This window comes from Mesoplodon densirostris, chromosome 5, assembly GCF_025265405.1.
Source record: "Mesoplodon densirostris isolate mMesDen1 chromosome 5, mMesDen1 primary haplotype, whole genome shotgun sequence".
Lineage (NCBI taxonomy): Eukaryota > Metazoa > Chordata > Mammalia > Artiodactyla > Ziphiidae > Mesoplodon > Mesoplodon densirostris.
This window is the reverse complement of record NC_082665.1, coordinates 29366897-29391008: the sequence shown is the minus strand read 5'-3', so window position 1 is coordinate 29391008 and position 24112 is coordinate 29366897. Positions and strand designations below refer to the sequence as shown.

At 34.3% G+C, this 24112-nt stretch overlaps 1 protein-coding gene across 2 annotated transcripts in view; it reads right to left on the bottom strand.

Moving 5' to 3' along the window:
* Positions 1-24112, bottom strand: part of SAMSN1 (SAM domain, SH3 domain and nuclear localization signals 1) — a 144609-nt gene that overhangs the window by 30248 nt on the left and 90249 nt on the right. The window contains exon 1 of one of the 2 annotated variants that reach the window (XM_060099794.1): positions 21350-21406. The exons of the other annotated variant lie outside the window; for it this stretch is intronic. Within the exon in view, the coding sequence (XP_059955777.1) occupies positions 21350-21406 (57 nt within the window). Of the gene's footprint in view, positions 1-21349; positions 21407-24112 lie in introns of those variants that run through there. 2 annotated transcript variants of the gene reach the window in all.

Here is a 24112-nt window from a genome sequence, read left to right as displayed (position 1 = left end):
ATACCACACTTATATAGTCAATCTACAGCAAAGGAGACAAGAATACACAATAGAGAAAAGACAGCTTCGTCAACAAATGGTGTTGGAAAACTGGAAAGCTACATGCAAAAGAATCAAACTGGATTACTTTCTCACACCACATAAGAAAATAAACTCAAAATGGATTAAAGACTTAAATGTAAGTCCTGAAACCATAAAAGTCCTAGACAAAATCATAGGCAGTAGGTTCTTTGACACTGATCTTAGCAATATATTTTTTGGATATGTCTCCTCCTGCAAGGGAAACAAAAGCAAAAATAAATAAATGGGACTACATCAAACTAAAAAGCTTTTGCACAACAAAGGGAATTATCAACAAAACAAAAAGGCTGCCTACTGAATAGGAGGAGGTATTTGCAAATGATGGATCCAAATAGGGATTAATATCAGAAATATACAAAGAACTCATACAACTCAGCAACAAAAAAAGAAAAAAAAAAAAAACCCAACAACCCAATCAAAAAATGGGCAGAGGCCCTGAGTAGACATTTTTCCAAAGAAAACATACAGATGGCCAACAGACACATGAAAAGATGCTCAGCATAACTAATCATCAGGGAAATGCAAATCTAAACCACAATATCACCTCACACCTGTCAAATGACTATTATCAAAAGACAGCAAATAACAAGTGTTGGCAAGGATGGGGAGAAAAGGGAACCTCTGTACACTCTTGGTAGGAATGTAAACTGGTATAGCCTAATGGAGAACAGTATGGAGGTTCCTCAAAAAATTAAAAAAATAAAACTACCATACAATCCAGCAATTTCACTCTTGGGTATTAATGCAAAGAAAAAAAAAAGCACACTAATTCAAAAAGATACATGCATGACTTTGTTCATTGCAACTTTATTTACAATAACCAAGATATGGAAGCAACCTAAGTGCACATCAATAAATGAATGGATAAAGAAGATGTGATATACAAATACACACACACACCCCACACACAATGGAACAAAAAGGAACAAAATCTTGCCATTTACAACAACGTGAATGGACCTAGAGGGTATTTTGTTAACTGAAATAAGTCAGACAGAGAAAGACAAATACTGTATGATTTCACTTGTACGTGGAATCTGAAAAAGGCAAACAAATGAACAAACGTAATAAAACAGAAACAGTCATACATACAGAGAACAAACAGGTGATTGCCAGAGGGGAGGGGTGGGGGGATGAGAGAAATAAGTGAGGAAGATTAAGAGATACAGACTTCCAACTGAAAAATAAATGAGTCACAGTTATGAAATTGGGGAATATAGGAATAATAATGTAATATCATTGTATAGTGACAAATGGTAACTAGACAGCATGTTGGTCATTTTGAAATATATAGAAAGATCAAATCATTATGTTGTGCCCCAGGAATTAACATAGTGTTGTAGGTCAATTATACTTCAAAAACAAACTCAGAAAAAGAGATCAGGTAGTGGTTACTAGATTCAGGGTGTAGAGAGAGGGGGATTGGATGAAGATAGTCAAAAGGTACAAACTTCCAGTTGTAAGATAAGTAAGTACTTACTTAGGGATGTAATGTACAGCATGATAAATATAATTTATACTGCTGTATGTTATATATGATTGTTAAAAGAGTAAATCCTAAGAGTTCCCATCACAAGGAAAAGATTTTTTTAATCTTTATTTTATCTTGTATCTATATGAGATGATGAATGTTCACTAAACTTAGTGTGATAATAATTTCATGATGGATGTAAGTTAGATCATTATGCAGTGCATGTTAAACTTATATAGTACTGTATGCCAATTATATATCAATAAAACTGGAAGGAAAAAATTTAACTTTTAACCTGTTTTCAGTATTCACACCATTGTTAATGATATTGATATATATAAATGCGAATGTTGAGAGACAATGAAAATAAGTAATGATGTTAATGACATTTGAAGTCAAAATTCTCAGTCTATATTCTCAAATTTTTCATTTTGTCATACCATAAAGTAGGTAAACTTTCAAAGACTACTAGGGCCATGCCAAAACAACACAAGGGCCATATTAAAAGATTGTCAGTAGGGTAAATTGTATCCAAATATGGGACAATTTTAGTAAAAGGAAGAATAATAACTGAGCTACATTGAAATACATCTAACATATGAAAATTCATGAGTTCATAATGATACTAAGAAGAAAAATATCAGTTGTTACCTTTGGAAATGTTACAGCCATATTATAAAAACTGGCAAATAAAGGGAGAAACAAACATTTAATCTGTCCTTCTTGTATAACACATATTTTAGAATAACTAAATATTTAATGAAGGAAAATTTTTCTTTCCATGTATATGTGTGTATATATTCTAGCTAATCAATTAAGTGATGAAATTACAAAAGTACCATTTTGTAAGTCTCTAATGCAATAATGGATCTAGGCAACAATCATCAATGACTACTCAAATCACAAAAAAGAATGAACCAGAATATGGGCTTCATAACGGAAACACCTAATATCACCAATGAAATATTCTTTACAAAAGAAATGCATTCACACCCAGCTTCTGTATCTAACTACCAGATTACAAAAAATACAGAGACAGAGGAGCATGTTAAATGACATCAAAAAGATGAAGTCAACCAGAAAATTTTAGACAATGAGAAAATTTACAGGACAAATAACCTGGTTTCTTCAACTAATCAACAGAAGGAAAAAAAATAAGAGAGGGAAAGTATAAATTCAGAATCTTTAAGAGTTGTATCAACTAAATAAATACTGTAAAATCCATAGATCTTATTTAGATATAGATCAAATAAACCACTGTAGCAAAACACATCCAGGAGACAACTGAGGAAATTTTTAAATAAGTAGCTAAATGATGATATTGAGGAAGTATTGTTATTTTTCATTTGTAATTCAAAATAATCTAGTGAGTGCAGGAAGTATGTGGGCATAAAGAAGAGAATGGAGGTTATTTAATGATTAACTGGGTGATGGATATATGGGGTAGATTGTACTATACTCTGGGTTGACATATGCTTGAAATTTTCCATAATAAAATGTTGGGTTAAAAAAAGAACCAAATGTACCTATATAAAACCTAAAAAATAATTTACAAAGAGTTAATAAAGTGGAGGGCAGGGGGAATCATGGGAAAACTACCTTCCTCAATCTTGCTGTGATCCTGAAGCTGCTCTTAAAAAATAGTCTTAAAAAAAAAGAAAAAGAGTAAATGGTTGCACAACTTTCTAAGGAACTAATTTTTAAAGATATCATTAACATTACTTAGGTCATGGTTGTTTAGAGGTATGGACGGATTTAAGGAGAAAATAAAGTTTTGCTTTCTAAATTTATTTTAGTACAACTAACTTTCTGATATAAATGTATTTTACTGGACTACCTTTTGAAGACTATCTGATTATGTGGTACAGTTACCCTCTTCCACATAGTCTACTTGGCTTCCACAAAAATAGGGCTGAATAAGTGTCATTTGGGTTGTTTGAACTCATTTGTGTGTGTGTGTCCCTATGCAATGCAGAAAACTTAAGAAAGGATTCTTTTTTATTTGTCACGTTTCTTCTCTAGTTTTGTATAATTCTAGTTATTACAGAATGTCTATTCATTATATAAAGCTAGCAGGGTTCTTGGAAATCATATAGTCCTTCTCAATGAGGAAACTGTTGTAGGAACCAAAACTTGCAAAAAAAAGTCCCCCCTCTTTTTTTTTCAACTCTCCACCCTGCTGTACACTCCACTATGCCATTCCATTACAAAGTTTTGATCCTGTTTTCCATTTTCAAAGAAACTTGCTATTTAAGTGGAATGAAAAATATGTAAAGTTAGCTTGATATATAGAATAGAACTGAGTAGGTTTCTTAAAACAATGACTATCCTAAATTTATCAACATGAAGGAGAATTAGGGAGTCTCTTTTTTTTTTTTGGAATGTAAATCAACCTTTTGACCAAAACCAAAAGAATTGAACCCTTATTTTCATTTTTTAACCACTCTCCAGCTTCCGGGACCTTCAAGTAAAATCTTATCTCCAGGGGTTTCCCTGGTGGTGCAGTGGTTGAGAGTCCACCTGACGATGCAGGGGACACGGGTTCGTGCCCCGATCCGGGAAGATCCCACATGCCGCAGAGCGGCTAGGCCCGTGATCCATGGCTGCTGAGCCTGCGCGTCTGGAGCCTGTGCTACGCAACGGGAGAGGCCACAACAGTGAGAGACCAACATACCGCAAAAAAAAAAATAATAATAAAAATAAAAATAAATAAATAAATAAAAATCTTATCTCCAGTGTGACAATATTTGGGTAAGGCATCGGTGGAAAATTTCACAGTCTATTTCAAAGAAAAATTTGCATATATGAGTCAGACATCTGCAGTATTTTGAAATATACTGGCAAATTAAAAATCACACACACTCTGCCAATGAGTTCTCACATCATCTAAATATTGCACATAGAGCGTTCATTGGTAATATGCTCTTAAAATTCAGAATTCTGTTTCAGCACGTGCTTGTATGAATATTCTATAATAATGGTATGCTAAATCTCAATAAGCTTGTCAGCCTTTATCCAAAGGCATTCGAGGATTTAATTGTTCTAACTAACTCAGGTGCTGAGATCTTTTGAAGAGTGTGAAACAAATTTAACTCACTTAAAATAATCTGTGAGGATTGCCTCAGTGTTAAATAATTACACTATCATGTGGCACTGATGGAAGACAGTTGTTTGGGTGTCAGGGGGCTGAAGGCTGAAAGACAAGCAGGGTGTGAAATAAGGCCTTCAACACTAACAATTTAACCTTGGGTAAAGGCAACTCAGTACTCAAATATGTATCAATGCTCTAAATACTTTTAATGTACATCTGGACTCTTAGAACAAAAGTTAGTCTGCTTGATCTCTCTGGTTCAGTATCTTTCCTATCAACCACAAACTATCTAAAGGAAGAGCAGATTCTGACTCCACCACCGTGTTTTTAAAATTTGTGTCAAAATTTCCATGCTAAAGCTTTCCTTTCAGAAGTTGATGTGCCAAGAGATGTTTTCTGTAAATTGAAACTACCTCAAAGAAAATTACCTAAAGGAAAAAAACCTAAAACTAAAAAAAATCAATGCAGAATGAGCCATACCTGTAAAAGCGTTTATTTGTATCAGCCTATTTAATGTAATAAAAATAAGTTTTATGAGTTTTACAGAATACAAAATTAATGCACAGAAATCTCTGGCATTCCTGTACACTAATGATGAAAAATCTGAAAGTGAAATCAAGAAAACACTCCCATTTACCATTGCAACAAAAAGAAAAAAATATCTAGGATAAACCTACCTAAGGAGACAAAAGACCTGTATGCAGAAAATTATAAGACACTGATGAAAGAAATTAAAGATGATACAAATAGATGGAGAGATATACCATGTTCCTGGATTGGAAGAATCAATATTGTGAAAATGGCTCTACTACCCAAAGCAATCTACAGATTCAATGCAATCCCTATCAAACTACCACTGGCATTTTTCACAGAACTAGAACAAAAAATTTCACAATTTGTATGGAAAAACAAAAGACCCCGAATAGCCAAAGCAATCTTGAGAACGAAACACGGAGCTGGAGGAATCAGGCTCCCTGACTTCAGACTATACTACAAAGCTACAGTAATCAAGTCAGTATGGTACTGGCACAAAAACAGAAAGATAGATCAATGGAACAGGATAGAAAGCCCAGAGATAAACCCACGCACATATGGTCAACTTATCTTTGATAAAGGAGGCAGGCATGTACAGTGGAGAAAGGACAGCCTCTTCAATAAGTGGTGCTGGGAAAACTGGACAGGGACATGTAAAAGTATGAGATTAGATCATTCCCTGACACCATACACAAAAATAAGCTCAAAATGGATTAAAGACCTAAATGTAAGGCCAGAAACTATCAAACTCTTAGAGGAAAACATAGGTACAACACTCCATGACATAAATCACAGCAAGATCCTTTTGGACCCACCTCCTAGAGAAATGGAAATAAAAAGAAAGATAAACAAATGGGACCTAATGAAACTTCAAAGCTTTTGCACAGCAAAGGAAACCATAAACAAGACCAAAAGACAACCCACAGAATGGGAGAAAATATTTGCAAATGAAGCAACTGACAAAGGATTAATCTCCAAAATTTATAAGCAGCTCATGCAGCTCAATAGCAAAAAAACAAACAACCCAATCCAAAAATGGGCAGAAGACCTAAATAGACATTTCTCCAAAGAAGATATACAGACTGCCAACAAACACATGCAAGAATGCTCAACATCATTAATCATTAGAGAAATGCAAATCAAAAGTACAATGAGATATCATCTCACACCAGTCAGAATGGCCATGATCAAGAAATCTAGAAACAATAAATGCTGGAGAGGGTGTGGAGAAAAGGGAACACTCTTGCACTGCTGGTGGGAATGTGAATTGGTACAGCCACTATGGAGAACAGTATGGAGGTTCCTTTAAAAACTAAAAATAGAACTACCATATGACCCAGCAATCCCACTACTAGGCACATACCCTGAGAAAACTGTAATTCAAAAAGAGACATGTACCAAAATGTTCATTGCAGCTCTATTCACAATAGCCTGGAGCTGGAAACAACCTAAGTGTCCATCATCGGATGAATGGATAAAGAAGATGTGGCACATATATACAATGGAATATTACTCAGCCATAAAAAGAAATGAAACTGAGCTATTTGTAATAAGGTGGATAGACCTAGAGTCTGTCGTGCAGAGTGAAGTAAGTCGGAAAGAGAAAGACAAATACCATATGCTCACACATATATATGGAATTTAAGAAAAAAAATGTCATGAAGAACCTAGGGGTAAAACAGGAATAAAGACACAGACCTACTTGAAAAAAAAATAAGTTTTATGAGTGAGAAAGATTCAAACATTGAGAATTCTCAATTGCACTGCTGTATTACTTACTTATTACCATATCTCATGATTTACATTGCATTCACTGACTAAAAGTATGCTGCACTTTTAGGAATTGAATAAAAATTAAGATATTCTATTTTAGCTGAAAAGAATTTTTAAGATAAATAATACTGATATGTCTTAAATATATTTTTTTCAGGTAAAAAGCATAATGCAACCAAAGTTCAGTCACTTGATATTGCTAGGTATCAACTCTTACAAAATTCTATAGAATAAAAAGGAAATGCAAAACTTTAAAAAATGTGACCATGATCAGGCTATCTTGAACTTCTCAGCTCTTGTTTTTCCTATTGTAAAACTTCTGCTAGCTTACTCATTCCTGTATTATTATTATAGCACTTACTTTCTATTCCTTCTCTCTCTTTTTCTAACTACTAAACCCATAAACAAGTATACTAAGTGGTCCCTCTTGATCCTCCTGGAATTGTTTCATTATACCATTCTTCCTTGAAATCTTCAAGAATTCCCCTAGGGAACCCACTTTTACAGCTTCTCTAATTTACAGTAGCTTCTTTGCCTGTCTTCAGGCTGGAAGGCATATATGCCAACAAAAATCTCTCTCTACTTATGGCCTCTTACCTCTGAGGATCTGTTTTGATCCTGATTTCTGAACCTTCCACCTGCACTGTTGGAAACCGGTATTTGCTCACTGCTGTCTTTGGAGAGTTTGGACACATAATGCAAAATGTAATATATTTACCACACACACATTCTTTCAGCCTTCACATCTGCTCAATTCTTTCCCCAAATCTCTGTTGTAGGCATTTATCTTCATTACCGCTACGCAGCTATGTGCTTATAACCCCATGCCTGAGTCAACAAAATAACAACTTTCAGCTCTTTAGCTCCCAAATTCTTGCCTCTCCAATCATCTAAAGAAGTCACAACACTGGATTAATTTCCCTAAAATACCAATTCTCATCATTCCATTCTTCTTCTCAAAATGTAAAGCTTGCTCCACATTGGTTTCTTGGCCCCTGAGAGCTTGCTTTATGCCGAGTGATTTATCTATAATTATTTCATTAAACAAATACAACCCCCCTCTGAGATGGTTATTGATTTCTTCAGTTTACAGATGAGGAAAACTGAGGCTCAGAGAGTTTAAGTGGCTCTTCTTTAGTTAACAAAATGAAGTCCAAACTTAGCATGCTGCACATTCATGATTCCCCATGGATTCCGGTAATGCTAGTCAATCTGATTAAGCAGAACTTCTGACACTTCTTGCTGGCCAGTATGGACGCACTCATTTATGTTTCTAAGCTGTTGCTCATGCTGTTTTTCTCTTAAGGAAAGTTCTTCCACACTTCTTCCTCCTACTCAAATCCAGCCCATTCTTCAAGGGCAGGATCAAGTCCTACCTTGTCTATGAGGCCACTTGCTGACACCTTATCATTTTAGCACACATTGATTGCCCCCGATCTTAAGTGATGTAGGCCTATAGAAAAAATCCTACAGTTGGGAGCCTTAGGAAAATCACAACAGATGACAAATCCCACACATTTCTCTTCAAGTTAAATGACAAAAACCATACATTTCACAGTTACACAAAAGCAAATTATAACTTAGTCACGTTATAGTCAAAGAAAACAATTTGCTGGTGTTTACTTAAGGAGCATAATTTTTACATTATGCAATTCAGTGTAAATATACTAAGGGGCTTCTATGGCTAAACTTTGTGCTTGGGATCAGGGCTGTCTGTATGAATAAGAATCTATCTTGGAGGAATTTACACTCTATTGGTGGCATCAATCACATAATTTTAATCTATAAGAGCTAAATAGAGCCATATTCAGATGAATGGTATACAAATATAGAAGCAATTCCTAAAAGCAGATTATATTTACACACACAATAAATTAAAAATGTATACTAGATGTCAGCTTGGAAATTTATATTCGTCATTATTTATACTTGTACTGACTACTTAATACATGAAAGGCATTTTGTATGCATATGTCTATATCTATATTATTGATAGTCTAAAGAAAGACAGTAAAATGATCACAGATTTTGGACATGAAATTAGCTGAAATCAATACAATTTGAATTTGCTTAACCATCTTCAAAAATTATTTACTGTAAGAGATTGTGTAGTTATTGACTGAGGGACTACTTAGAAATTGCCAAATCTCAAGAGGATACTTGCTAAAATGATGATAAAGCAATAAAAAGACAATAAACCACACACTGTATATTAAAAGAAGCACTGGATGACAAAAAAATGTGTCTTAATAATTATCTCCCGAACTCTTCAAGGGAGAGAAAGAAAGATTGTTTCTAGTGAACATATTCATTTGGGGGCACTAGAAAAGCATTGTGTATTCACAAGAATATATCACTAGGATTTCCCATTGTCTGGATGGACTATCTTTCGAAACCAGAATAAGCGGAACTTTTCAATTCTTTGCACCAGCATAGATGGGTTGTTAAGACCTTCATGGAGAGCTGCGTTGAAAAGTGTTCCAATGCCACTTTCGGGCTTAGAGTTAGAGATCATGATTAACCATGTCCACCAAGGTTACACAAGATGGTTTGTGTTTTAGGGAAGATGGTGGGGAGGGGAATGAAGAATTACAGGTAACATACTTTATGCATTTACCATACCTATTCAATGATAAGTAATTTCTGTGAGCAAATTTCCATTACTAATTTTGTTCTCTAGGCACCTTGATAGAGAGAATGCAGTAGGAAAAATGGATGATTCAGATTTCCAGTTACAAGAAATATGTATAATCCTCCCATAAATTTAGAAATTAACTTTCTATTGTGTACATATTAGATTTTTTCTACTTATAGCCAAATATTAAATAATATTTTAACTATAGTCACGACATTGTCAAGTATTTTAATCCTATAATCTTCAAAAACAAATAAATAAGTCTGCATAAATAATTCTCCAGAGTAGCATATGGCTAACAAAAGAAGATAATATTGAATATCAATTTTGGTTAAAGAAGACAGCAGTTATTTAGGAGAAGAATAACTTTGAAGTAGTAATCATAGCAGGCCTTACTACATTGATCATAATCTTAATGATCAATGTCCTGGTTTTCTCAATAAAGTCTATAATCTACTATTTGTTCTACCTACTAATGAAATTATATGTATTATACATAGTATCATTAATCTAAGAGACAAACTATTGAAAAAATGAAAGAGAGGTTATGCCTATTCAACTTTATCATCAAAGAGATTTGTAAAAAGCAAGAGTAACTTTTTATCATCTAAATTAAACTGAACATTCTCTTTCAGGGTTTTAGATTTAAGCCTTTTCTCCTTTTCAGTAATCAGAGAGAGAAAAAGTCCTGAAAATTTTTTCTTAATTAACATGTGGTGGAAGAATGTACAGTACCTTTAAGTCCATGAAGATACTTATTAACATACTTAGTAGTTGAGTATGTTGACTCAAACTTTAGGATCTTGAGAAATTTCCTAACCAAATTTACCAGTCAAATGTTTCTACCACTAAATCCAATCACTCCAGTTTTAAAAATAAAATAAAATCTTCACAAAGAGGCCAACATTCATAGTACCCATTTCTTTGAAATCATAGTTAAATAAAGGAGTGAAAATAAAGTTGGGAAAATAGAATCCATTTAATACACTTTCCCATCAAATTCTCTGGAACAAAAACTCTCCTTTACCTCCGTTAGTCTGCAATGTCCACCACATTCACTTGGCCTCTGGGTACGTAATGACCTCTAACATTCTCCCCAAGGGATATTCCAGTCATGCAGTGATCTCCTTGAACACAGGTAATGACAAACAACAAGCTAATTCTCAAAAAGGTTTTTTTTTAAAGTCACTTTTACTACTTTTAAATGAGTGTGTTTGATGCATGATTTTGGTCCCCCTGATTAATGGTCACCGCCAGCCCAGCTTCTGGAATTGCAATGTTTCTGTGAGCTTCCCTCCAGCAGAGCTCGACCATTAATCCAGTGGCATATGTCAGCTCAGCAGAGCAAGGTCACTCTTCTGCTTCAAGGGGAACCTTTTTAGAAATAATAAAACTGACAGAAAGTTCTTTTTTGCATGTTTTATGCCACCTGAGGTTGAGTGCTGCAGTTAATATCATAAAGCTTATAAACATTCCCATCTCAGGCAGCACCCACTGACACTATGCTTAGTAATTTAAACTTTTTTTTCTTAGTAAGAACAGACATGTTTATGTGGGGCAAATATACAGTATGTAATCCCGAACAAGGAAAGAATAAGTAGAAAAAAAATAGTTGTAAGTTCATGCTAGGATATTTGGAAGAGATGTTTGGGTTCCATAACTTCTTCATTGTCAATTACATTTATTTTCCTTTCATTGTATTTGGATTTGGCTCTAAAAATATTTTAGTCTACTGAGGAGTTAATAGTGGTTTGAAATGTAATAGTAGTGGTAGAAATGAACTCAGTTTATGACAATTCCTAAACCTACAATGTATGTCTGATAATTGTAGAACATTTATCTTTAAAGGAATTTTATTTTTAAAATTATGAACCTTTGTTTCATTGGTAATGGGTACTTTAAAATTGATAAATAATTATAGTGAGATATTCATAAGCTTAAAGTAATTTGAAATTTGTAGATGGCTTAGTTTAGAAAAGATGATGACTGTATAATAACTCACAATATAAAGAATATATACCCATAAGCATTACAAAATTTATGTATCAAATTATTTATTATTACTGTTAATTAAAAAATCAAAGTTGCCCAGCTAAAACCATGTGAATATTCAGAAAAAATTTTAATCAAATATTCAGACCAATGTCATATCACTATATATTATGATATTGATATAAGGTAAATCTGTCTTGAATCTTATTCCAGGAATTTAAATTGTTAAAATTATGAAAAACATAGAAAAGAAACTTCATTGTTTAGCTGTCTTTATTTTATAAATATAGAGAAAAGGTGGGGTCAGATGGCAACTTAAGCCAGTCCTTCCAAGAAGCCAGGTCCCTGGTTGGGTCTCCATGTCCAATGTCAGGCCCTCACATCGACAGGTACAAGAACTTTATTTTTCAAGCTTGCAGAACTAAACAACTCCAAGGGGGACTGACTCATATACTAAACTGTTAGGCTACCAAAAATGGTAATACCAAGTATTGGTTAAGTATGAGAAATTCAACTGTCAAGAAGAATGCATATTCTTATTGACTGATCAAAGAAATGTCTCCCCTAGAGACATGGGACACAAAGTCATTGCTGGAAGTTTGTTTTATTAGTATAGTAGAGTCACAGAAAAGTGAATTAGCTTGTATTAAAGGCTAGAGACACAAAGTTATAATAGCCTGAACTTAGTTCACCTAAATGAGCAAGTCTGCTGAGCCTAATGGAATATTTGCTTTTGTTGATACAGATTGTTCTGCAGACTCAATGGCAAATTTCTACTCTCCACCTCCTTTCTAACCTCCCTGAAAGCAACACTCTGCAAATGCTTTTATTTTTTTCCTTCAGACAGATTACATTACAATTTTTGATTATCGTTTTGTCTCATTACATTCTAAGAACGGCTACTTTGTTTTATGTGGAAGTTGCCCAGATCTTTATCAGTGACCCATTTACAAACTATGTCTTGGAGTAGAGTACTACTTTATATGACTTATATTATCCATTAGTCATTACACAAGTATTGTGCATATGTTGAGGAATCACGACTATGTTCCATATTATAAATATTTTTGATGGTAGCTGAAGTGTAATAGAGGGCACACGGAGTCTGAAAGTTAGACAGAGTTCAAAACCCTTTGTTCCCCACCAAAAATTGCAGGGATACAAATATGAATTAGATGCATACCCTGTTCTTGATGGTAACTCCATTTGGGAGGACATATTAGAATAAACTATGCTAAAAGAAACAATAGAGGTATTGAACAAGTACTATTAAACTAGAAAGGAGGGAGAGATTATTAATCAAACATGTACTATGTGCTAGGAAATTTACATATGGTAATTAACTTAATTCTCACATCAATCCTATGTGACGTGCCTTAACATATCCCCTTCTTCAGATAAGCACAAGAAACTCAAAAGATGTTTAACAAAATGTTCAACATCTCATAGTTAAGAAATATCAAAATAAGACCTCAAACCCAATCTATAAGACTTTAGTTCATATTCCCTCCTGCTCTGTCAGAATGCCCTCTAATGCACTGCCTTGGGTTAACAGGTGGAGGCTTTCTTGAGGGAATGAGAGTCCAGTGAGGAATTAAAAAATAAGTTCATGAGTTGGGAAAAATGGGCAAATGTATTCTAGGCTAAGGGAGGCACAAACAGGAAAGAATGAGAGTGGTCAGAGCCACTGAAAGCTGAGATTTGGATACACAAAGAGAGACACCAGGTTATGTGCACAGAGGGGCAGTCAAGTTAAAGGGCAGCAAGTGGTGGCCAACTGCCAGCCAGAAAGAAGCCTAGACAGATCCTTCCCTATGGCCCTCAAAGGAAACCAATTCTGCTGCATCTTGATCTTGGACTTCAACCACCAGAACTGTGAGAAAATAGATTTCTGTTCTCTAAGCCACTGAGTCTCTGGTATTTTGTTACAGAAGCCCTAGAAAACTAATACAGACTAGGTGAAAACTTCCAAAACTCTTTAAATGAGGGGAGAAAGGGGACATGGCCAGCTGTATTGACAAATGGCTCTCTATCTATAGAAGAATCATTTTGTCTACCACCAGAGACAGCTTAAAACCCTCTTCTATTCTTATTAATCAATTCTTAATGGAGGACATTTTTGTTCTCTACTAAGAAGCTAATTATGAATGCCTTGTTTCCAAAAGTTCACCTAAGTTCTTAACACTAGAAAGGAAGAGAAATGGATCAGTTTGGGAATGCTAAATTTGGAAACACAGCTATGTAGAGTATGGACTTAATTCTATTATTTAAAAAAAAACACACACAATCTGCAGGTATAATGAAGCCATTTATCTCCTAAGCAAGGCAAGGAAAGTTTAAAGAGATAAGTGTGTCATTAAATTGATTTTTAACAAATTCGGTGTTTTGGTAGTCAAGGTAATGCTTTATACCTTCCTATAGGATGTAATACCCACATTTACAAGGGGAGTCTACACTTCTGTCATTTCTCTCAACCACTTGTCTCCAGAACTTTCTATGTATCATCTGGGCACTGTGTTTTTTTCAGATATAGCCGTCTATTTGGTACTAAACCTTTACTACTTGCTTGAAATAAAACTTGATTACAGATTCATGTTCCATAAAATGGGATGGCTAAAGTGAATTGGTACTTTGAAGATAATTTTTCAAGGCTAAATTTATTTACCTCTTTCAAACAATTCAACAGGTGAAATAAGCAAATTATTAGTTCATCTATTCTGATTCAAGGTACCCCAGAAATGAAAATTAAATCCAATAGAAAATTATATTTTGAAGAAAGAGGTAGAAACTTTTGGGAAGTGGCATATCAATATGGGGGTAATTTTCTGGTGGCTGGGAGCAGAGGGATGAGGGCATTTCTCCTTGAAGTGTGAGCACCAGCTGGAAGCAAGAACAGTGTGGAGCAGGGGCAGCCTTTCTCTTTACCACCTTTAGAGCCCATGTGGTAAGTTCCTTTCTTATATATCCAAAGGTATACAGTATGTACAAATAAATCCCAAATTCAACGTCTTCTCAACATCCAACCTGTCACTTCCCTTGTCTGAGCCACCATTATCTCTTTCCTAGTTTCTGTAAAAGCTTCCTAAAGGGTCTCTTTTCCCTGCTTCCTCCCTCACTTTCTTCAGTGTATTTGAAACACAAAAGCAAGAATAAATCCACTAAATGTAAGCCAGATCCTTCTCTTCCCTTCTCAAAGTCTTTTAATACTAGCTCAAATCCTTATAATGACCTAGAAGACCCTCTACATCCGGCTGTTTGTGACTGCTCTTCCCCTTGTGTATTCTGATCCATTGTTTCTCAAACACACCAGGGACACTCCATATATACACTACTATGTATAAAATAGATAACTAATGAAAACCTACTGTATAGCTCAGAGAACTCTACTCAATGCTCTGTGCTGAACTAAATGGGAAGGAAATCTAAAACAGAGGGGCTATATGTACACGTGTAACTGATTCACTTTGCTGTACAGCAGAAACTAACACAACATTGTAAAGCAACTCTGCTCTAATAAAAATTAATTAAAAAAAAAAAAAAAACGCTTTTGGTCTTGCTCTTCCCTGGTCCTGGAATAAGATTTCCTCAGTCAATCTCATGGCCAGCCCTTCATTTCCTTCAGGTCCCTTTTTAAATGTCCCATTCTCACCAAGTCTTCCCTGGTTCTTTGTATTTCATATTCTTCCTTTTCTTCTTAACACTTACCATCACTTAGCATACTATGTATTTAACATATTCATCTTGTTTATTGTCTGTCATCCCCAGTAAATGTAAATCCTATGAGTCCAGGGGTCTTTGTTTTATTCACCACTGTATTCCCAGCATATGGTCTATATTGTTCATAGTAAGCACTCAGTAGATATCTATTGCTTTGAAGAATGAAGGAAGGAAGGAAGGAGTGAATTAACTTTTAAGTTCTTTGAAGAGATTAGTAGAAAAAAATATCTCCAGATTGGGAAACTTTAAACATTATTGATGCCCAGGTACATTCTACATTAGGTAAATTAGAATATTGAAGAAGGAACCCAATCATCAGTATTTCTTAAAGCTCTTCAGTGATTCAAATGTGCAACCTAGGTTGAGAACCATCAATGTAGAAATCTTTTCCAAACTTTAAAGGGCTCACAGAACTCCTGGGTATCTCACTACAATGTATATTCTGAGTTAATAGGCCTGGGTTAGGCCAGAGAATCTGCATTTCTAACAAACTCCTGGAATGCCAGTGTTGCTAGTCTGTAGGACCACAATGAGTAGCAATACTTAGATCCATATTCAACTCAAACTTGGTGGCCCTCTAATACTTTTTACTGTGGTCTATACTCCATTTTCTTCTGACTTATGTTATTTGTTTTTAGGTTTGCATTATAATTTACTTTAAATATTTCTTGGAAAACAAATATGACATAAATACTAACTAAATACAGAAGTGAAGAGAACCTTTAGAGAGATTTTTTAGGGGCACAGGGGGGTAATAACCAAAAGTAAAGATAAACATTTATTTATACCCACCATTTTTTTAATAGGAAAAGTGGATTCAAAATATTACTTACATTATATATCACATACCTTACTTGGAATCACTTTGTTTGAAAAGCCAAAACATTCAACTGAAGTCACATAAATTAAAGTCTGAAAATTATACCCCAGGTGATGATGCAAAAAAAGTAGCAGGGGGGAAACCCACAGGTTTAGAAGAAAAGCTGTCCCGAATAATCTCAAATCGATTTTTTTGCTAGCCATGATATCTTGGACAAAATTTTTCACAGCTACAGTGCTGTTTTCTGTAAATTGTGTGGTGGAGGGAGTTCCATAAACCCCTTGTGAAAGTACTTGGCCTAAAGTAAGCACCGGTTCATATAAATACTTCTTCTCTTTTCTTATACCTGGTTAGATAAGAGTTAAAAATGTATCTTAACAGTCTTGATAGGAAAAGCAATGAAGAAAGCTCTTAAATGCCACAACTATGTGTCATCCTTGTCTAGGAGCATAAATTTGCACAGCGGGCAGTGCAGTGAAAACAACTCATAATCAACTCATCACCTCTCATCATTGCTAGGATCAAATGCAAATGGGAAAGAATGCCACTTCAGTCATTGCTAGTGAAAATTAGCATCTGTGACACTAATGGTGTCTCATTTAGTATGCACTTTAGATTTTAAAAAATGGTAAAAAAAAAAACTATATCTAGAGCTGCCATTATTCCAGTGTTTCCCTTTAAAATAACAGTGGTATTTGAATCTCCTTTACTCAAAGAAAAACCTGAGTTAAGATTTATTAACACAGATCATTAATCCCAGCCAAATAAGGGTCAACCTGTTCTAATTACAGGTGCAGAGCTTCACTTGTGGTGTATATTCCCTTTCTATTTTTGAAGTTTCTACCATATTCCCTGACCTGGAACAATGGTCTACTTGTTATGTAACAATGGGACTCTCTAGGGATTCTTGCACAATATTTGCTTTATTGGAGTTTTTCTTAAAATGAAACTTAGAAATGATTTACAATTGTATTTACACACATGCATACAAACTTTCTTATGTACACTAACAGGCTTGCTACCAAGAATAATGAAAATACATAGTACTAGTCAGTATTCATACTTGAACCAGTTTTCATACAGTAGAATCAAGAAACTTCATTCACTTTACAAATACTTATTAAGAGCTTACTACATTAAAGGCGTTATACTAGATTTAGGAGGGAAATACATGCTTTTAGTTATCTCAATACTAGGTCATGATCTTTTTTGACAATTTGAACATTTGAATGCTAATAAAGTTGTTCTTATTGTTGTTTTACAATTTTAAGTTTTAAAGCTTGGATGGAGGGATTTAATAGGTGGAATTCTGGCATTTAGTCAGAGACAGGAATGGAGGACCTCTAAATTCCTTTCCACCTGACAGAGAGAAGCTCTTAAAAATATGCTCTCCCAGGGCTTCCCTGGTGGCGCAGTGGTTGAGAGTCCGCCTGCCGATGCAGGGGACACGGGTTCGTGCCCCGGTCCAGGAAGATCCCACATGCCGCGGAGCGGCTGGGCCCATGAGCCATGGCCACTGAGCCTGTGCGTCCGGAGCCTGTGCTCCGCAACGGGGAGAGGCCACAACAGTGAGAGGCCCGCGTACCGCAAAAAAAAAAAAAAAAAAAAAAATATATATATATATATATATGCTCTCCCAGTTTTCCTTAAAATTTAGCTGGTGATTAAGACAGAAATAGAAATAATATCTATGGTCCCTATGCTTGTAATGGTGGCCTAATAATTAAGAACAGGAGTGCCGGAAATTGACAAATGTATTTCACACAACAGAGTTTTATTTTTTATCTGTGCGTCTTTGCTTAAGTTCATTAACCTTCTCTATGCCTTCTCATCTATAAGGCTAAATAAAAGTTATTCTCTCACAGAAATGTTACAAATATTAAATAAATTATTGTACAAAAAGCTCTAAACACAACCACTGGTACATCATAACCTCACAATAAATATAGCAAACTAAAACATTTTAGTTGGAAAAAGAGTTAAGGAAAATTATGTTCTATAATTTAAAGATTTATTGAGTGTAATGAGATCACATCTTTTGAACTCTGCATACTAGATATGCTTATTTTTTTAATTCACAATCAGTAGCGGGCACTAGTGATGAGGAGTGAAAACAAAATTCAAAAAGGAAAGTACAGTACCTTGCAAGTATGTTAAGAAAGGCTATTTTTGATTGACTAATCTAAATGTGGAATACTCAGTCAGTTGTCAAAAAGAAATTTATCAAATATCTTTCTTAATTTGGAATTTACTTTTACGGCATAGAGAGTTCTGAGACATGAATTATAACAGTTTCCCTTATGGAATGTTTCTGGTCTCTCCTTCTTAACCTACACTATGAATCTCTTATAATAAATATGAATGCCATTTGTCCTATTTATGAGCTATTTGAAGGAAAGAACCCATACCAAAAATGGAGAAACAGAAGAGAATAAAAGGTGAAAAAGAAAACATATAAATAAATTATAGATGGTAAAATGATATTTTAATGGGTTTTGATTTTTTTTGATTCATGAATATATTTATTGATAAGTCTTGTGAATATAAGAAAATAATAAATTATTTTGTGTATGGACTCATAAAATCTATTGCTACATTTTATAACCATGAATGTTTTGAACTTTCTCACAACCACAGGACATATTTAAAAATACTAATAACAAAGTCCTTCTCCATTTATTTACTTTTCAAATGAACAGTTTTGTAACTTTTATTTAAGGAATAACATTAGGTATAATATTCACTCACCATTTGAATTGGGTATTAGGTCACCTGAACTGCAACCCACAGGAGTTAACACGAGCTGCATGACTAAATAATAGTCACCTCATTTTTAATGTTGTTGCTTCTTACCTACTTTAGCATGTACAGTTAAAAAGCAAGGAAATCTCTCTCAGAAATTTTGAAAGAGTATAGCACAAGGAGTGTATGTTTCTGGGTCAAGAGATGTGAATGATTGTCTAGTATGTAGTCAATTAGTGTAGACGGTGATTCCTTACATTTCAGACTGATTTCTTGATGGTCCTATTCTATCTTTCTAGATACAGGCCCTATGTTCCCTTCTAGTAGATGAAGGAATTTGCAGTCCTCACTCTACTAGCCATTTATTTGTAGGAATCTCTGCCATCTCTTAGGGATTTGGCTCTTTTCCCATAAAATACACAAAGAAAATTACCCAGTAAAATAAATGTGAATTAAAGCAAAGTTGTTTCTAACACATAATTATAATAATTGGAAAAATATTACCTCCATATTAAAAAGAAAGGATTTAGTTGATCTGAAAGGTATGAACATGTGAATATACATTCACATAGCTCTTTAAATTCATATAAAATGAAACCATCCATCTAAAGGAAACATGAATTCATTCACAGCAAAAGTTAATGTTTCCAGTGTGACTATTTTCTGTGATATATTTTGTTCCCAGATGTATATTTTATCAAATATATTTTTACATTTATGAATAAGTAAGTCAGTAAGATGAACAATATACCACTTGTATTACAATAGCTCCTACAATTAAGGCAAATGATGATCATAGACTAAAGTATCATTTTGAAAATTGTTCAATGACATAAATATGATAGTAGTTCACTACATAATAGAGTTCTTATAAGATACTCTAACTTTAAATTTTAAATACTTGGAGGAAAACTACTGCTTCATATAAATTTTTGTGATCTCCTTAAAACTTACTACTGTCAACTCAATATTGGTTGTGTTTAATCAAGCAAATTGTATGTAAAAATAATCTTGAACAGAAAGTTAAGTAATGCTTTTAAAAACTTTGTTGTATTCTTTGGGAAATGTTACCTTGAAGTTTTATTTTATTAAGGAAAAAGAAATCATGCTATGTTATCCAGGTGTATTTTTTTTTTCTTTGTGGTATGTGGGCCTCTCACTGTTGTGGCCTCTCCCATTGAGGAGCACAGGCTCCGGGCGCTCAGGCTCAACAGCCATGGCTCACGGGCCCAGCCGCTCCGCGGCATGTGGGATCTTCCCGGACCGGGGCACGAACCCGTGCATCGGCAGGCGGACTCTCAACCACTGCACCACCAGGGAAACCCCCCAGGTGTATTTTTAACTAGAGTTGCTTGCCTACCCTTTATCAGATCTTTGTGTCAGAAAGAATTAATATTGAAAATCATTTATTCTTAGTTTCCAAAGACTGGCAATCATTTATTTTTAGTTTCATTCAGAGAGGTTGTGTGGTAACTTGCAAAGAGTTATAAAACATAGACAATTGTTCAATGTCACAACAATTCAAAAGTTCACAATCAATTCCCAGCTCCTTTCTCTCTGAATGGTGCCAAGGAAATAAAGGTCAATAATTGATAATAAATCAGTCCTCTAAAAAGACACCTGAACTCAGTTATTGTTTATTCACAAGCAGATTTAAATTGTTATTTACCTAAGAAACTCAAAAAATATACAGGTTTTGGAAAACTTCTCTGACACTAGTATTTCACAGATATTTTCTTTTATGTTATTAATGAAACTAATTTATAGTTCTACAATAGAATCTAAACTTTGTTATCTCATATCCTACTTTTTAAGTAGTAATTATTTTCAATACAAAGAATAGGGTAACATTTAAAATAGAACCAATTTGTCAAATCTATAAATTTATGGGGTTTTGATGTTTCCCAAACACAACCCAATCCTCTCTCTAGTAGTGGAGTTAGTTCAAGAGAGAGAGTAGAAAAAATAACCTCTACAGCAAGCTATCATATTTTAGTCTGAAAAAATGAAAAAAATTAAATATTTAATCAAAACATCTCCATTTTACAACCTCATAATTAAATATATTATGAAGAACTAAGAATGTAAGAGATAAAATGCACTTGGTAAGTTGTTAAATAGACCTTGACACCTTTATAGTTATTAAAAATGTACACAAAGATTTCATAATATCAAGCCTTTCAAAAAGAGACCACCAAAGTGATTTCCATGAAGTTGACAATACAAGCTCAAAGTTCAGTTACAGATGTAAATAATCAAATATGCCCTATAAGATAAAATTACAGAGACAATAATTGTCAGGTATTATTTAACACCTAAACTTAACTTGGCAATTCAATTTTTTTCCATATTTGCCATGAGGGATTCAACCCTATGGTTGAATTGATTTATGACTGACAGATAAGAACAATGTGTGTGTGTGTGTGTGTGTGTGTGTGTGTGTATTCTATTAAACATGTTGGTTTTGTCCAACTATGTATGAAATTATCTTACCTTTGGTTTTTGATGTTTCTCCTTCTCTGAAACATTGGATGGTTTTCTCTTCAGCATTTTGAATTCAGACTACTCCAAGTGAGTGCACTTTCTGTTGTTACAGAAACAACTGAAGACGGTCAGCAGTATGCTGTCTATGATGTAGAGCCACAGATAAGTTTAAGCCTAGTAACCTGCCACTTCCTCTTTTGGTCAGGATATGACTTCACATCTACACGGGTGAAGGTTTTTTTTGTTTTTTTTTTATGGTAATTCTTTGGTAACTCTTTAACGTTCTGTTCCTGCTGTATTCTACGAGGTAGATTCCTAAATCTCACACTTTGACATGACTGCGTTACAAGGGCCATGAAGATTTCCAAATAAAGTACATTTTTTCAGTTTATACAAAAATAAAAATCTATAACACATTCCACAGGCAGAGGGAAGAAAACATCTGAGCCAATAAATGAAACAAAACTTGAAATGTGAGCTTTTGAGTATTTAAAAATGAAGAGAATACTCAAGGTAGTCAATTTTGCATTCCTAGGTAAACTTTATTGGAAGACATAATAAAATAGACTTTAAACAATACTAATCCTATTTAAAGCATGTATGCACATTAAAAAAATAGAGTATGGATGAAATTCATATAAATAGGAATATGAATCCAGAAGTAAATGATTATGCATATTGTTACTTTTGTAAAGTTCTGATTAATATGGAAATCAATTAAACAGTCCAATTAACCAGATGTCCTTCTGCTACAAACTTCATTGTCATATGCTGATAATTGCTGTTAGAGTGGTGATCCCATGGACCAATGGTACCTTCAGATGAAGCATCCCAAGTCCTTATTTAACGGGCCTGGAAGAGAGCTAATAAGGCTTAGAAAGACTTTCCCTATCAAACTAAATGGTCTAACATTTTTATTATAATGTCAAAACCAACATAGGAAGTAAAAGCAAAAAATTCAAGATTTCTTATTAATTAGTGATTTACCAAAGGGAGACTTGTAAAATGTCTGAAATTCCACTTCTAGTAAAACCGGCTTGTAAAGGAAATCAACCTAGATTTTATTTATAAAACCCCTGGGGTGAAAAACAGTGGTACCATATTCTTAAGAAGCAGCTTCTCTACAAATCAACTGCCTCTATTTCTCAGTCTTCCCTCAGACCTCTAAGCCCCTACTCTCCGAAACCCAGTTCTAGTTTTCAAATTTCCCTGATTCATTTAATGAATATTAAATTGAGCATCTGTTGTATGCTGTTTGACAATATATAGAGCCTCCTGACTAGCTAAAAAATAGTTTATGTTCTATAGCAGAATTGAAGGAATACACTTGTCAAGATTATGGTTAATATGCTTCTTCTACTGGATATTAAGAGCAGAATTATATTTTTCAAGAATTTTCAGGCTGGTATTTTCAAAATAATGACACAGAGGGTAACACTGAGAAACCTGAGGACTCTGAGGTTGGGTAATTCCCTACAAGTATGCTTCCTTTCAAACTTTCTGTTCAGGCTTAAGTTACAGCAGTGATCTAAGTAAAAATTTTTTCATTACTTCAGAAATTGAAAGTCATGAAAAAATGTGTCTCTTAACTGAAACATTTGCAACTTCTGTGGCCCCATTTCTTCATCTGTGAGTAGAAATGTAATTCAGTTGTGGACTTCAGGCAATAACATGGGAATGTGCTTATCACATGTTAGGGTTTTGGTGAGAATAAAAGGAAATGCCAATAAAGAATGTACTTATTTAAGAAATGTTTTATGTCAAGAAATGTTCATGGATTTCAAACAGTTATGTTTGGGATAATGTTTGCTATAGATTGTATTTCTATAATCACAAGTAAAGAATAGAGAACACTCACATTCATGGTGACCACAGCTGGACTATATGCAGCTTTTAAAAGTATTGCACTCAAGCGGCTTGTAGAAAAATCTCAATTTATGATCTCTAGGCATTTTTACCACCATTAATACTGTAAGAAATATTTTAAATGTAAATAAAGCTGGAAATTTTTTCCCTCAGAATTAAAGATGAGAAAAGCAATTTTCCAACTTTCTCTTCTACTCGAGAAAAATGTTTTCCAGAGATTAAAAACAGGTATGACATTTGAGGTGCTATTACAATCTGTATTAAACATATTTGTCCTCAGAAAATCTCAGGTGACAGAGTAGCAAATGTTGTGATTGATTATCTCCTATTTTGTGGAAGTCTGGTGCTATCAAGATATTTAATGAGTGACCCAGAGTGATATAGCAAATTCTAAAGTCAAAGGTATATAGAACAGGAATGAGGTAGAAAGTCAGTATTGAGCACACAAATCCCCTGTCATGATTGAACCACGAAGCCACATGTTGCTTAAGACGTTCCCAAACAGGGAAATTGCAAAAGAGCAAAGTCTCATTGCTTTGTTTTCACACATTACCTTAATGGTCTTAACACAGGCAAGGTGAAAAAAGGCTGGGACTTCGTGGCATATATGTCGGTTACAATTTCTGCGTCATAGTGGGTAAGGCAACATTTTAAGGAAATTGCAAACAAATGACAGCTATTGGGGTGTATTTTATGAGAAAGTAAAGTGAGACATAAAAGAGTTGTTTCAGCAGTCCAATAAATATTTATTGATAGTTTGCTAAAACATGAATAATCAAATTCAAATCACAGATTAATTCCTGTCAGCAGAAAGAGAATGCATTGTTCATAGGGACAACAAGTCCCAGAAACTCTGCAATTGCTATTTCTCACTATAAATTTAAAAAATGCTATGGTGGTTAATCA